This window comes from Oncorhynchus mykiss, chromosome 7 (assembly GCF_013265735.2).
Source record: "Oncorhynchus mykiss isolate Arlee chromosome 7, USDA_OmykA_1.1, whole genome shotgun sequence".
Taxonomy (NCBI): domain Eukaryota; kingdom Metazoa; phylum Chordata; class Actinopteri; order Salmoniformes; family Salmonidae; genus Oncorhynchus; species Oncorhynchus mykiss.
Window position 1 is genome coordinate 53,589,817 of NC_048571.1, and position 12,819 is coordinate 53,602,635.

Sequence of the window (12,819 nt, forward strand, 5' to 3'; positions counted from 1 at the left end):
CATGAAATGAACAAGATCTACAGAAAATATATTGTATTAACAGTTCATCCAAAAACCACAACAGTGATAAATAATACATTCAGGGTTGGATAAACCATATCACAGCATTAAGAGTCAGTGCAAGCACTATGGTGTGTGGCATTAGGTAGTAGCATAATGTTAGCTAACATTTAAAAAGGTACTAAAAAACAAACACACCAGTAACATCACATTGCCAGACCAAGTGTCCATGTAAATGTGACATTATATTGCTGGTTAGCAAAAGTTCAATAGTTCACCAACACCACAGGGTCAATCACAGTGAATTAACGAGATACTCTACCTAAACAAGTCAACAAATAGTGTGGTCTCTAGGAGTCAAAAAGGGTGGCAGGTAAAAATTGAGAGGTTGCAGAAGAGTTCCCCTCTAGCCCAGCTCTCTCAGTTCCCCTCATAGGGGATGTGCGTTTTGCTTTTCTTCCTCTTCACCTTGCCATTGGATGGGGTGATCCCCAGTGACTCGAGGCGGAAGGGGCGAGGGAGGAGGGATTCAGTGCTGAGTGAGGGGCCGATGTTGGAGCCGCTGGAGGTCAGGTGAGGCGTCCCGTTCCCCTGGGGTGCTGAGTGAACTGCTGCAGGGGAAGAGGTCATCAGTGGGACAACAGCAAATATAGAGCAAAGGATCTGTTGAAGTTAAGTGGGTAGCAGGCTAGATCTTTTTAATGTTTCCAGTAACTGACTTGGACCCTTATAAAACAATTGTATACTAGCAAGCAGTACGTTGGTATTATATGTGGTGCTATAATTGTCACATTTTATTTGAATGTTCATTCCAAAAGTATCTGAGTTGTATTATTTTCTTATAATTTCAGGCACCTCCCCCTTCGACCTGCACACCTTATTAAATACCAATTCATAGTTTGCCTGTTTTTATGTTAACATTAACTACACCTCAGTCACAGTTGTGCTTCTACATCTGCATTGCTTGCTGTTTGGGGTTTTAGACTGGGTTTCTGTATAAGCACTTTATGACATCTGCTGATGTAAAAAAGGGCTTTATAAATACATTTGATTTGAGTTGTAACTCCAGTGACAGTTGAACTCAGATAAGAGTGCCCTCTGCAGTTTTCCGTAAGAAAAAAACCCTATCCATGTATAACATTTACAGTAAGAGCAGTGAAAATGCACTGGGCTGGGCGAGGCTAACATAGTTTATTTGTGTAAATACAGTACATTTTTAGTGAGCAGATCTGCTCTCCCTCCTGTAGCCTGGGCTGTGGGGTCAGGGGAAGGGCCTGTAGCGCCTGGTCTTACCCAGTCCCTTCAGTGGCTCACCGCCCAGCAGCTGGTTGGCTCTCTTAGGCTTGAAGTAGTTGCTGGCAAAGTTCTCGCTGTCGCTGCGGTTCAACATCTCCTTATATCGGTCCTCGTCATCCTGCACAAAACATAGGCAACAATGAGGGACAATAGACATTTTATGTTTTAATTCTCATATCCCATATGGAACGTTTTTAAAAAGATGAGTACCCACCTGAAAGGACTCTCCTGTGTCAGCCACTGAGCTCCTGCATACAGAGAGCCTCTGAGCTGAAGGAGCTACTGCTGAAAGAGAGACGGGACAGAGGATCCACGCAATCTCAACATATAAATCTACACAAAAAGTCCATCCACTAAAAATGTGAACATTAATCCTATCTTCAAAGAAATCCTCACAACATAATTTCTCCCGGTCCTACACTCACCTGATGGCAAGGCCATTTTCTGCACCACCACCTCAGGCAGCCTCCAGGTGGCACCGTCTTCATCCCAGGTGGCCTCCTTTCGCAGGCGGTCCAGGTTGCTGTAGTTGCAGTCACGGCGGACCAGAGGGGCCATGCGCTCCAGCAGTGCCTGCAGCAAATGGCCCTCCCTCTCCAGCCTGCGGACGGTGGCCAGGTAGTCGTTTCTCTCTAGTTCAAACTCCGCCTGCAGGTCCCGGATCTCCAGCTTGGCCGCCTTCAGCTGTGAAATCACATCAGGAGAACACCACTTAAAACTAGACCATACAGGCCTAGGTTTACTCTTAAATCTTATATCTATATCACAGTTCATAATGTATTCTTAACAGAATCAGCAATCAGAATCAATAATAAAAATGTGCAGTAGATAAAGTATTAATCTGGCATTTATTTGCCATGAAGATCCCACCTTGCCCTGGGTGTTCTCTAGGAGCCGACTCTTAGCATGGACCTCTTCCTGGATGGAGTCATAGACATTGAGCATCACATTGTCACTCTCCTCACGGTTCTCTGCCAGAGCCTCAATCAGCTGCTTCTTCCTCTGGTCTGCCAGGGTCTTCCTCTGTCGGTGTCTCTGCTGTAACTCCTTGTTCCGAGCCTGCTCCCCTCCCACCACTTCCTGCTCCAACTGCTGCAGCCTGGAGACAGGACAGGGCACCAAGTCACACTATCTCACCACTGGACATGATGTTATACAAAGGGTATATTGTGGGTGTGTGGTCACTCACCTCTCGAGGACATGCTTCTGGTCCAGAGGGCCTGGGGTGCCAATGGGAGGGGAGTCTGCATTCTCCTCCCCCTCAGACTCTGTCTGAACACTGGTTACCTGGCGAGATGTCTGTGTCTGGCTCACCTACAAGAAGAGAAGTTACACACGTCATTAAAGGGACCGCTCCATTCTGATGTGTACTACTACAAAATGCATGCATAACCTGTTATCCACAAGTACTGGGAACTTGAGGCATGTGTACCTTGGCCAGGGCTGGTTCCAAATCCGCATGCTCATGTGGGGCAGCAGTGACACAGCATGATTCCTCCTCAAGAGCTTGTTTCATTAGAATGGGGATCTCTGACTCTAGGCAATGAGAAAACAAGGCATAGTATCATGTAAAGTACTAGAGCAACATCTATACACTTGAGTGCTAAAGGTATTTATCTTAATAAAATATATTATTAAAATCCTTGGCTATGGTTGTCTAACTGTGTGATAATGAATTGGTTGGTTATTCTAATGTAGACAGGAATGTTGTAACGGTACCAGCCGTGGTAATATTGTGCCCTCTGCTGGCCCTAGACTTCTCTAGACTGGACAGCTTGGTCTCATATGAAGAGCGCAGAACAGCTATGTCTTCCTGTAGCTTGGCCTTGGACTCCTGCTCAGCGTTATACTCAGCCTGAAGCCTGGCCAGCTTCTCCTCGTATTCCTGGAGGTCACAATTAGGTCAGTTCATCTACCCCTCCCACTCAACAGCCTCTCAGTCAACTAACCCAGTGGAAGAGTACCCTACCCACCTCTTTAATCTTCTCCTTCTCCCCCTCAGTACTGCTAGACTGTGGCCTTGATGGACCAGCAGAAGTCCCCGCAGACAACTGACCAGCCAGAAGCGCTGATGAAAATGGTACAATTGAGAATAATCAAATTTTAGACTAGACATAATAACCTAGCAGTTTGATCTTCTATGTGAAAACTCTTACTCTCAATGGTAAGACAAAGTGTGGAGAAAAACATGGTTCTCACATGACAGGTTGCCACTGCCCAGCTGGCCAGAGATGAGGGCGCGTAGTTGCTTGATTTCTTCCTGATACTCTCGGAGCAGGGCATCCTTGGGGTCCTCATTGATGCGGGGCCTGTTCTGGATGTTCTTGGCCCTGTTGGCGTAGCGCAGGGTGCTCAGGCTCTCCTCATAGTTGTTGTCTGCAGGCGAGAGGCAGGCCACCATCAGGGTGCGCGTGTTCCCTCCCAGGGAGTCTTGCAGCAGCCGGGTCAGCTTGGAGTCTCGGTAGGGGATGTGTTTGGAGCGGCCATCCACCAGGGCAGAGATGACGTTGCCCAGAGCCGACAGGGACAGATTGATCTTGGTGGCCTCACGGAGCCGCTCCCCGGTGGCACCAGTCTTAGACTGCCTCTCACTGCCTGCCAGGTCCACCAGGTTCAGTTTTCCAGCACGCAGGTGGTCCTCGCCAGCTGAATCTGAGACCACAGGACACAGACAGTGAATGTTTGGCCTCAAAGCCAAGTGCTAACACAGACAAGAACACGCATTATGGTTGAGTTAGCTGTCATAATCTGCCATACTAGTTCCTCTCCCTTCTTTTGGACCCTGAGATCTAGTGCAGTGCATTCGGAAAGTATTCAGACCCCTTCTCCTTTTCCACCTTTTGTTACATTACAGCCTTATTCTAAATTTGATTAAATTAACTTTTTTCCTCATCAATCTACACACAATGCGCCATAATGACAAAGCAAAAACAGTTTTTTTGGAATTCTTGCAAATGTTATAAAATAAAAAACAGAAATACCTTATTTACATTAGTATTCAGACCCTTTGCTATGAGGCTCAAAATTGAGCTCAGGTGCATCCTGTTTCCATTGATCACCCTTGAGATGTTTCCACAACTTGATTGGCGTCCGTCCACCTGTGGTAAATTCCATTGATTGGACATGATTTGGAATGGCACAAACCTGTCTATATACGCCCCCACAGTTGACAGTGCATGTCAAAGCAAAAACTATGCCATGAGGATGAAGGAATTGTCCAAAGACCCCCGAGACAGGAGTGTGTCAAGGCACAGATCTGGGGAAGGATACTGGAGCACTGAAGGTCCCCAAGAACACAGTGGCCTCCATCATTCTTAAATGGAAGAAGTTTGGAACCACCGAGACTCTTCCTTGAGCTGGCTGCCCAGCCAAACTGAGCAATCAGGGGAGAAGGGCCTGAGTCAGGGAGGTGACCAAGAACCCGATGGTCACTCTGACAGTGCTCCAGAGGGACAACCATCTCTGCAGCAGTTCACCAATCAGGCCTTTATGGAGAGTGACCAAACGGAAGCCACTCCTCAGTAAAATCGCTGGCAAAGGGGCGTCAACAAAGCACTGAGTAAAGGGTCTGAATACTTATGTAAATGTGAAATTTCAGTTTTGTATTTTTTATAAGTTTGCAAAAATGTCTAAAAACATGTTTTTGCTTTGTCACTAAAGGGTATTTATTGTATGTCGATTGATGAGGGGGAAAAACTATTTCATAAATTTTAGAATAAGTCTTTAACATAACAAAATGTTGAAAAAGTCAAGGGGACTGAATACTTTCCAAATGCACTGTATATAAGGTTTAGCTTGTCAATCATTGTGTACAACATTGGCAGCTAACAGCTGAATTGCAGCCCATAGGGTGGAAGTCGGAAGTTTACAAACACTTATTTTGGAGTCATTAAAATTTGTTTTCAACCACTCCACAAATTTCTTGTTAACAAACAATAGTTATGGCAAGTCGGTTAGGACATCTACTTCGTGCATGACACAGGTAATTTTTCCAACAACTGTTTACAGACAGATTATTTCACTTATAATTCACTGTATCACAATTCCAGTGGGTCAGACGTTTACATACATTAAGTTGACTGTGCCTTTAAACAGCTTGGAAAATTCCAGAAAATTATGTCATGGCTTTAGAAGCTTCTGATAGGCTAATTGACATCATTTGAGTCATTTGGAGGTGTACCTGTGGATGCATTTCAAGGCCTACCTTAAAACTCTGTGCCTCTTTGCTTGACATCATGGGAAAATCAAAAGAAATCAGCCAAGACCTCAGAAAAATAACTGTAGACCTCCACAAGTCTGGTTCATCCTTGGGAGCAATTTCCAAACGCCTGAAGGTACCATGTTCATCTGTACAAACAATAGTATTGAAGTATAAACACCATGGGACCACGCAATCGTCATACCACTCAGGAAGGAGACGTGTTCTGTCTCCTAGAGATGAACGTACTTTGGTGTGAAAAGTGCAAATCAATCCCAGAATAACAGCAAAGAACCTTCTGAAGACGCTCGAGGAAACAGGTACAAAAGTATCTATATCCACAGTAAAACGAGTCCTATATCAACATAACTTGAAAGGCCGCTCAGCAAGGAAGAAGACACTGCTCCAAAACCGCCATAAAAAAGGGGGAGGCTTGCAAGCCGAAGAACACCATCCAAACCGTGAAGCACGGGGGGTGGCAGCATCATGTTGTGGGTGTGCTTTGCTGCAGGAGGGATTGGTGCACTTCACAAAATAGATGGCATCATGAGGAAAGAAAATGATGTGGATATATTGAAGCAACATCTCAAGACATCAGTCAGGAAGGTAAAGCTTAGTCGCAAATGTGTCTTCCAAATGGACAATGACGACAGGCATACTTCCAAAGTTGTGGCAAAATGGCTTAAGGACAACAAAGTCAAGGTATTGGAGTGGCCATCACAAAGCTCTGAACTCAATCCTATAGAAAATGTGTGGGGAGAACTGAAAAAGCTTGTGCGAGCAAGAAGGCCTACAAACCTGACTCAGTTACAGCTCTGTCAGGAGGAATGGGCCAAAATTCACCCAACTTATTGTGGGAAGCTTGTGGAAGGCTACCCGAAACGTTTGACCCAAGTTAAACAATTTAAAGGCAATGCTACCAAATTCTAATTGAGTTTATGTAAACTTCTGACCCACTGGGAATGTGATGACAGAAATAAAGCTGAAATAGATCATTCTCTCTAATATTATTTCATTTCACATTCTTAAAATAAAGTGGTGATCCTAACTGACCTAAGCCAGGGACTTTTTACTAGGATTAAATGTCAGGAATTGTGAAAAACTGAGTTTAAATGTATTTGGCTAAGGTGTATGTAAACTTCCGACTTCAACTGTATGTAAATATACAGTACCAGTCAAAAGTTTGGACACACCTACTCATTCCAGGGTTTTTCTTTATTTTTACTATTTTCTACATTGTAGAATAATAGTGAAGACATCAAAACTATGAAATAACACATTTGGAATCATGTAGTAATCAAAAAAGTGTTAATCAAACCAAACGTCAATCTAGAAAATGTCAATAACTTTTAAAGTTTCTTCAAGTTCAGTCGCAAAAACCATCAGGCGCAACGATGAAACTGGCTCCCATGAGGACCGCCACAGGAAAGGAAGACCCAGAGTTACCTCTGTCGCATAGGATAAGTTAGAGTTAACTGTACTTCAGACTGCAGCCCAAATACATGCTTCACAGCATTCAAGTAACAGACACATCTCAACATACACTGTTCAGAGGAGACTGCGTGAATCAGGCCTTCATGGTCAAATTGCTGGAAAGAAACCACTACTAAAGGACAGCAATAATAAGAAGAGACTTGCTTGGGCCAAGAAACACAAGCAATGGACATTAGACCGGTGGAAATCTGTCCTTTAGTCTGATGAGTCTGAATAAGAGATTTTTGGTTCCAACCGCCATGTCTTTGTGAGATGCAGAGAAGGTGAGCGGATGACCTCCGTGTGTGTGGTTCCCACCATGAAGCATAGAGGAGGAGGTGTGATGGTGCTTTGCTGGTGACACTGTCTGTGATGTATTTAGAATTCAAGGCACACTTAACCAGCATGGCTACCACTGCATTCTGCAGCGATACGCCATCCCATCTGGTTTGCGCTTTGTAGGACTATCCTTTGTTTTTCAACAGGAAAATGATCCAACACACCTCCAGGCTGTGTAAGGGCTATTTGACCAAGAAGGAGAGTGATGGAGTGCTCCATCAGATGACCTGGTCTCCACAAACGACCGACCTCAACCCAATTGAGATGGTTTGGGATGAGTTGGACCGCAGAGTGAAGGAAAAGCAGCCAACATGTGCTCAGCATATGTGGGAACTCCTTCAAGACGGTTGGAAAAGCGTTCCAGGTGAAGCTGGTTGAGAGAATGCCAAAAGTGCAAAGCTTTTATCAGCAAAGGGTGGCTACTTTGAAAAATCTAAAACATAAAATATATTTGGATATATTTAACACTTTTTTGGTTAGTACATGATTCCATCTGTGTTATTTTATAGTTTTGATGTCATCACTATTATTCTACAATGTAGAAAATAGTAAAGAATAAAGAAAAACCCTTGAATGAGTAGGTGTGTCCAAACTTTTGATTGGTACTGTAGCTAAATTAAGAAATTAAGAAATGTGATAGTTAATAGTCATTGAGAGAGGGAGGGAATATGATGTCACATCCAGGGGGAAGCCTTTGAGACTAGGTCAGAGTAAAATACATGTCCTCTGAGAGTAATTGAACAAGGCACCTTGCAGCAACTGGTCTCCATTGGTAGTACGCCAGCTACTCCACGATCACAACCAATATGCAGAATAGTATGTTATGTACACTGAGTGTACAAAACATTAGGAACACCTTCCTAATTTTGAGTTGCATCCCCTTTTGCACTCAGAACAACCTCAATTCGTCAGGGCATGGACTCCACAAGGTGTCGAAAGAATTCGACATGGATGCTGCTCCATGTTGATGCCGATGCTTCCCACAGTTGTGTCAAGTTGGCTGGCGGTCCTTTGGGTGGTGGACCATTCTTGACACACATGGGAAACTGTTGAGCATGAAAAACCTACCAGCTTTGCAGTTCTTGACACTATGAAACCGGCGTGCCTGGCAGCTGCTACCATACCTGTTCAAAGGCGCTTAAATCTTTTGTCTTGCCCTTTCACCCTCTGAATGGCACATATACACAATCCATGTCTCAATTGTCTTAAGACTTATACATCCTTCTTTAACTGGTCTCCTCCCCTTCATCTACACTGATTGAAGTGGATTTAACAAGTGATTTAAGAGATCATAGGTTTCACCTGTTCAGTCTCATGGAAAGAGCCAATGTTCCTAATGTTTCACTCACTGAACAGTTTATTAGGTACACTAATCTAGTACTGGGTCGGACCCTCCTTAACTCATAACAGGATGCAGCCACCACTATGCTTGAAAATATGGAGAGTGGTACTCAGTAATGTGTTGTATTGGAATTGCCCCAAACATAACACTTGTTATACCATGAAATTGTTGAATACTCCTTTCTGATTAGCTTGAAGGGCATTCTAGGGCGTGCATTATTTCCCACAGTAGAATTGAATGGCTATAGTTCATTTTTACATGTTTTGTTTGAGCTGCTTTTGAAAGTAAGTCGGATTGAAAACAGTATTGTTGAATTCGGATTTTCATAATAGCAAGCTAGGACTGATGATTTGTTTAGCTAAACTAACAAGTCTCTTTGTTTGGTTACCACAGCAACTAGTACTTTAGCTATCTAGTAAACTTGCTAGCTACTTCAATGGACTTTGAACACATTTCTACAGGCAAATTAACACATTTCTAGTGGCAAATGTGTTAATAGTATAAAAGGGATAATCAACTCGGGGCTCTATGCGTTCCCTGGAAAATAATGCAACTCCTTGGAAGCTCAGTTCCTCTCCGCTTGCGCGTCATGGAACACACCTTCCACATCGTTCATTCTTTTCCATAGAACGCATAGGTTAGTATTGTGGAGTAACTACAACGTCGTTGAGACATCCTCAGTTTTTTCCTATCACAGCCATTAAACTCTGTAATGGTTTTAAAGTCACCATTAGCAACATGGTGAAATCCCTGAGACGTTTTCTTCCTCTCCGGCACCTGAGTTAAGAAAGACACCCTGTATCTTTGTAGTGACTGGGTGTATTGAGACACCATCTAAAGTGTAAATAATAACTTCACAATGCTCAAAGGGACATTCAATGTCAGCTTATTTTACCAATCTACCAATAGGTGCCCTTCTTTGTGAGGCATTGGAAAACCTCCCTGGTCTTTGTGGTTGAATATGTGTTTGAAATTCACTGCTTGACTGAGGAACCTTACAGATAATTGTATGTGTGGGGTACAGAGATTAGGTACTCATTAAAAAAATAATGTTAAACACTATTATTGCACACAGAGTGAGTCCATGCAACTTATTGTTACTTGTTTTGCAAATGTTTACTGCTGAATTTATTGAGGATTGCCATAACAAAGGGGTTGAATACTTATTGACTCAAGACATTTCATCTTTTCATTTGTTATTCATTTGTAAAAATGTGTGTACATTTTTTCCCCACTATGACATTATGGGGTATTGTGTGTAGGCCAGTGACCAAAAATCTAAATTGGATCCATTTTAAATTCAGGCTGTAACAACAAAATGTGGAAAAAGTCAAGGGGTGTGAATACTTTCTGAAGGCTCTGTATATGGTTTTTGAGGTTATTTATGCAGCTGATAGGTCTGTTTTAGTTCCATGGATCGCAAAGAGACAGAAATATGACTCAACATTCCAGCCTCCTCACTAGTTTCTGTTTAACTCACTGAATATGTGTGTATTAGTGGCACATCTGTAGAGGCAGGTTGTGAATGACTGAGTTTGTGTGTGTTGATGCACAGACAGAGGGGTGATCTCACCTGTGTTGCAGATCTCCATGTGAATGGTAAAGATTGAGTGGGAGCGGGAGGAGTCCTTGTTCATCAGGGTGTAGCCCACAGATCGATTCCCCCAGCCCTGCACCATAATGCGCTCACACTCCCCCACGCTGTGCACTGTGTGCAAGGAGAGGTCTCGCACATATACACCATGCTCTGGGTGCTCCTTCAGCTGACATCCGACAACAAGCACATGCACACAAACAACAAACCTGTCATCATATGAGGACACATTAACAAACTCACAAACAGGCACACACTTCGCTGTCCTGTCCCCATGGTAACAACCATTGTGCCGGAAATACAAATGCCCACTGCACAATGAAGCGGTTCCTTTCCTATCATCCCATGGCAAGAAACAACCTCTATGTCAGAAACATAAATGTGCACTACTTAAAAAATGAATACCCCTCTAATATTCTGGTACTATGCTTTCTTACCTCCATTTTCTGTTTGGTGTCATTTCCCAAAAGGTCTCGGATTTCTTCATTGTAGATCTCTAAGTAGGAAGCCCTCACCAGGAACTTTGTATTTTCTGCACACTATCTTACACAGAAGACAACTAATGAATAAGAACCTATTCTTGAGAGGAAACACTTGATAATGAAGCACATTCATGTGACCTACAGTAATACAACCTGGCCACTCAAATAGGCCCTGCCAGTCATACAAAGGCCTTGTCTGAGGTCAGCTTTTCCAACCACAGCAATTCTAAAAATAATGATCCCCACCAACTTATCCTTGGTGGCATTACAATATTGAAGGTGAAGACTGTACCTGAATGCTCTCGAAGATGTGCTCAAAGGCCCTTGGGATGACCCCTCTCTGGGCTGCTGGCTCAGATACCCCCTGCATGGTGAAGGACTTGCCACTTCCAGTCTGGCCATATGCAAAAATTGTTCCATTGTACCCTTCAGTCACACCCTGTCAGTAGAAAGAACAGTCTGTTTGCATCAACCATCACATTTTCATCACATTCAGTGCAAAGACAAATGTACATGCTTGTAGACTTTTTTAAGCAATATATGCCGATATGCTTACAATTAATTTCAGCAGTAGATTGATAGCAGCATCTTCTCTAAATGATGAGCTCCAAGGTCATTAGCAAGGGGATATACTGTAGCTTAGGTGGCAGTGGCACACTTGGTTTCCTAACTGTGACATGTATTTCGTTTCACATCTCTACTGGAGGTGTCCAATAACCTAAACCAAAATCAAGTTGTGGAAATGTAGTAGGATTTATTGTAGGCCTACCTCAACCAAAGGGTAGGCGATCTCGTTGTACATCTGCTCAGTGGTTTGGCCAATGAAGTAGGTTCCATCAAAGGTGAATTGTTTTGGTGGCTCCTCCTTCGCCCCTGGCTTCTTGATCAAACACTGACACCTACTCGTCTCTACTGATACTACCATCTTACAATTCAGGATTTGCTCCCTATCATTCATCGGCCGACACCTGACCACTACCTTCACTGCCTCTGAAGCCATTTTTGCCTCTGTCTTCTTGGTATGTCTGATATCAGGCAAGCACTGGTGACAAGTTAGCAAGGCAGTCTGACACCAATGTTTGTCTATAAGAATTATCTCTTGATATTGGCAACAAACGTCAATATCATCATTGATATTATTGGCTACCAATGTCAACATCAATCATCAGTTGTTGAATCCATTTCAGGCATTGTGCAAGCTAGCGGCAAGAAACAATAATTGTCGTTACAATAGTTTAGATTACTGTTCATTTGTAGCTAAACAATTAATCTCACTGGCAGCTATGACATACTTCATGCAGCTGACATACTATCTGATCAAAATAGTAAAGTCTAACATCAACCTGTTGATCTGGTCACAGAAGCAGGATAGCAAATCAGCATGATATAGTCAGTCGCTAAACTAGCTATTTCACATTGACCAAGTATCAAAGCAAACACAACCTGTAACATTACCGACGTTAGCTAACATATCAGGCCGCTTATCGGTTGGATTGGCAGATGACATGTCCTTCAATGAATACAATCCGTGCACAAAAACAAAACAAAACTGCTAAACAGAGACTATTAGATCGCCCGCTCGCTCTGTCTGCCTGTCTTCCCACGGCGTTCCAAGTTGCTAGGCAACCACACACTTCTGCGATCAAACCACGTCATGTTATAAGTGCCCAGAAGAATCGTCCAATCTTCCAAATCTACCCAAAACAACAGATTTAGATCAAGTTCATAGAAATATGTGTTCATTTATGCATATGTACAGTACCCGTCACACCTACGTTCTACATTGTAAAAAAAAATTGTGAATACATCAAAACTATAAAATAGCACATATGGAATCATGTACCAACCGAACAAGTGTTAAACAAATCCAAATATATTTTAGATTTTAGATTCTTCTAAGTAGCTGCCCTTTGCCTTGATGACAGCTTTGCACACTCTTGGCATTCTCCCAACCAGCTTCATGAGGAATGCTTTTCCAACAGTCTTGAAGGAGTTCTCACATATGCATATGCATATGCTGAGTACTTGTTGGCTGCTTTTCCTTCACTCTGCGGTCCAACTCATCCCAAACCATCATCTCAATTGGGTTGAGGTC

At 43.1% G+C, this 12,819-nt stretch overlaps 1 protein-coding gene across 2 annotated transcripts; it reads right to left on the reverse strand.

Annotated features, from left to right (window-relative positions):
- Nucleotides 1–21: 21 nt before the first annotated feature.
- Nucleotides 22–12,337, reverse strand: kif17 (kinesin family member 17). 2 transcript variants are annotated; one of them, XM_021609706.2, is made up of 14 exons: nucleotides 11,494–12,337; nucleotides 11,017–11,163; nucleotides 10,680–10,781; nucleotides 10,222–10,411; nucleotides 3,496–3,948; nucleotides 3,270–3,364; nucleotides 3,016–3,181; nucleotides 2,729–2,832; nucleotides 2,486–2,610; nucleotides 2,167–2,395; nucleotides 1,722–1,980; nucleotides 1,511–1,578; nucleotides 1,294–1,414; nucleotides 22–611 (listed from the first exon to the last, which is right to left on the reverse strand). In XM_021609706.2, exons 1-14 carry the CDS (start codon nucleotides 11,881–11,883, stop codon nucleotides 421–423), a joined length of 2,640 nt encoding a protein of 879 aa, XP_021465381.2. In that variant the 5' UTR covers nucleotides 11,884–12,337; the 3' UTR covers nucleotides 22–420. The 2 variants fall into 2 exon arrangements, with proteins under 2 accessions (XP_021465381.2, XP_021465380.2); XM_021609705.2 differs by having other exon boundaries at nucleotides 1,511–1,581.
- Between the last annotated feature and the right edge of the window lie 482 nt (nucleotides 12,338–12,819).

Excerpts from the sequence above, each read along its gene's own strand:
- kif17 (XM_021609705.2), bottom strand. The coding sequence starts at position 11,883 with ATGTTGACATTGGTAGCCAATAATATCAATGATGATATTGACGTTTGT. Across the intron at positions 3,182-3,269 it reads AGAAGGAGAAGATTAAAGAG|GAATACGAGGAGAAGCTGGC; the intron begins GTGGGTAGGGTA and ends TGTGACCTCCAG. Across the intron at positions 1,582-1,721 it reads GAAAATGGCCTTGCCATCAG|CAGTAGCTCCTTCAGCTCAG; the intron begins GTGAGTGTAGGA and ends TCTCTCTTTCAG.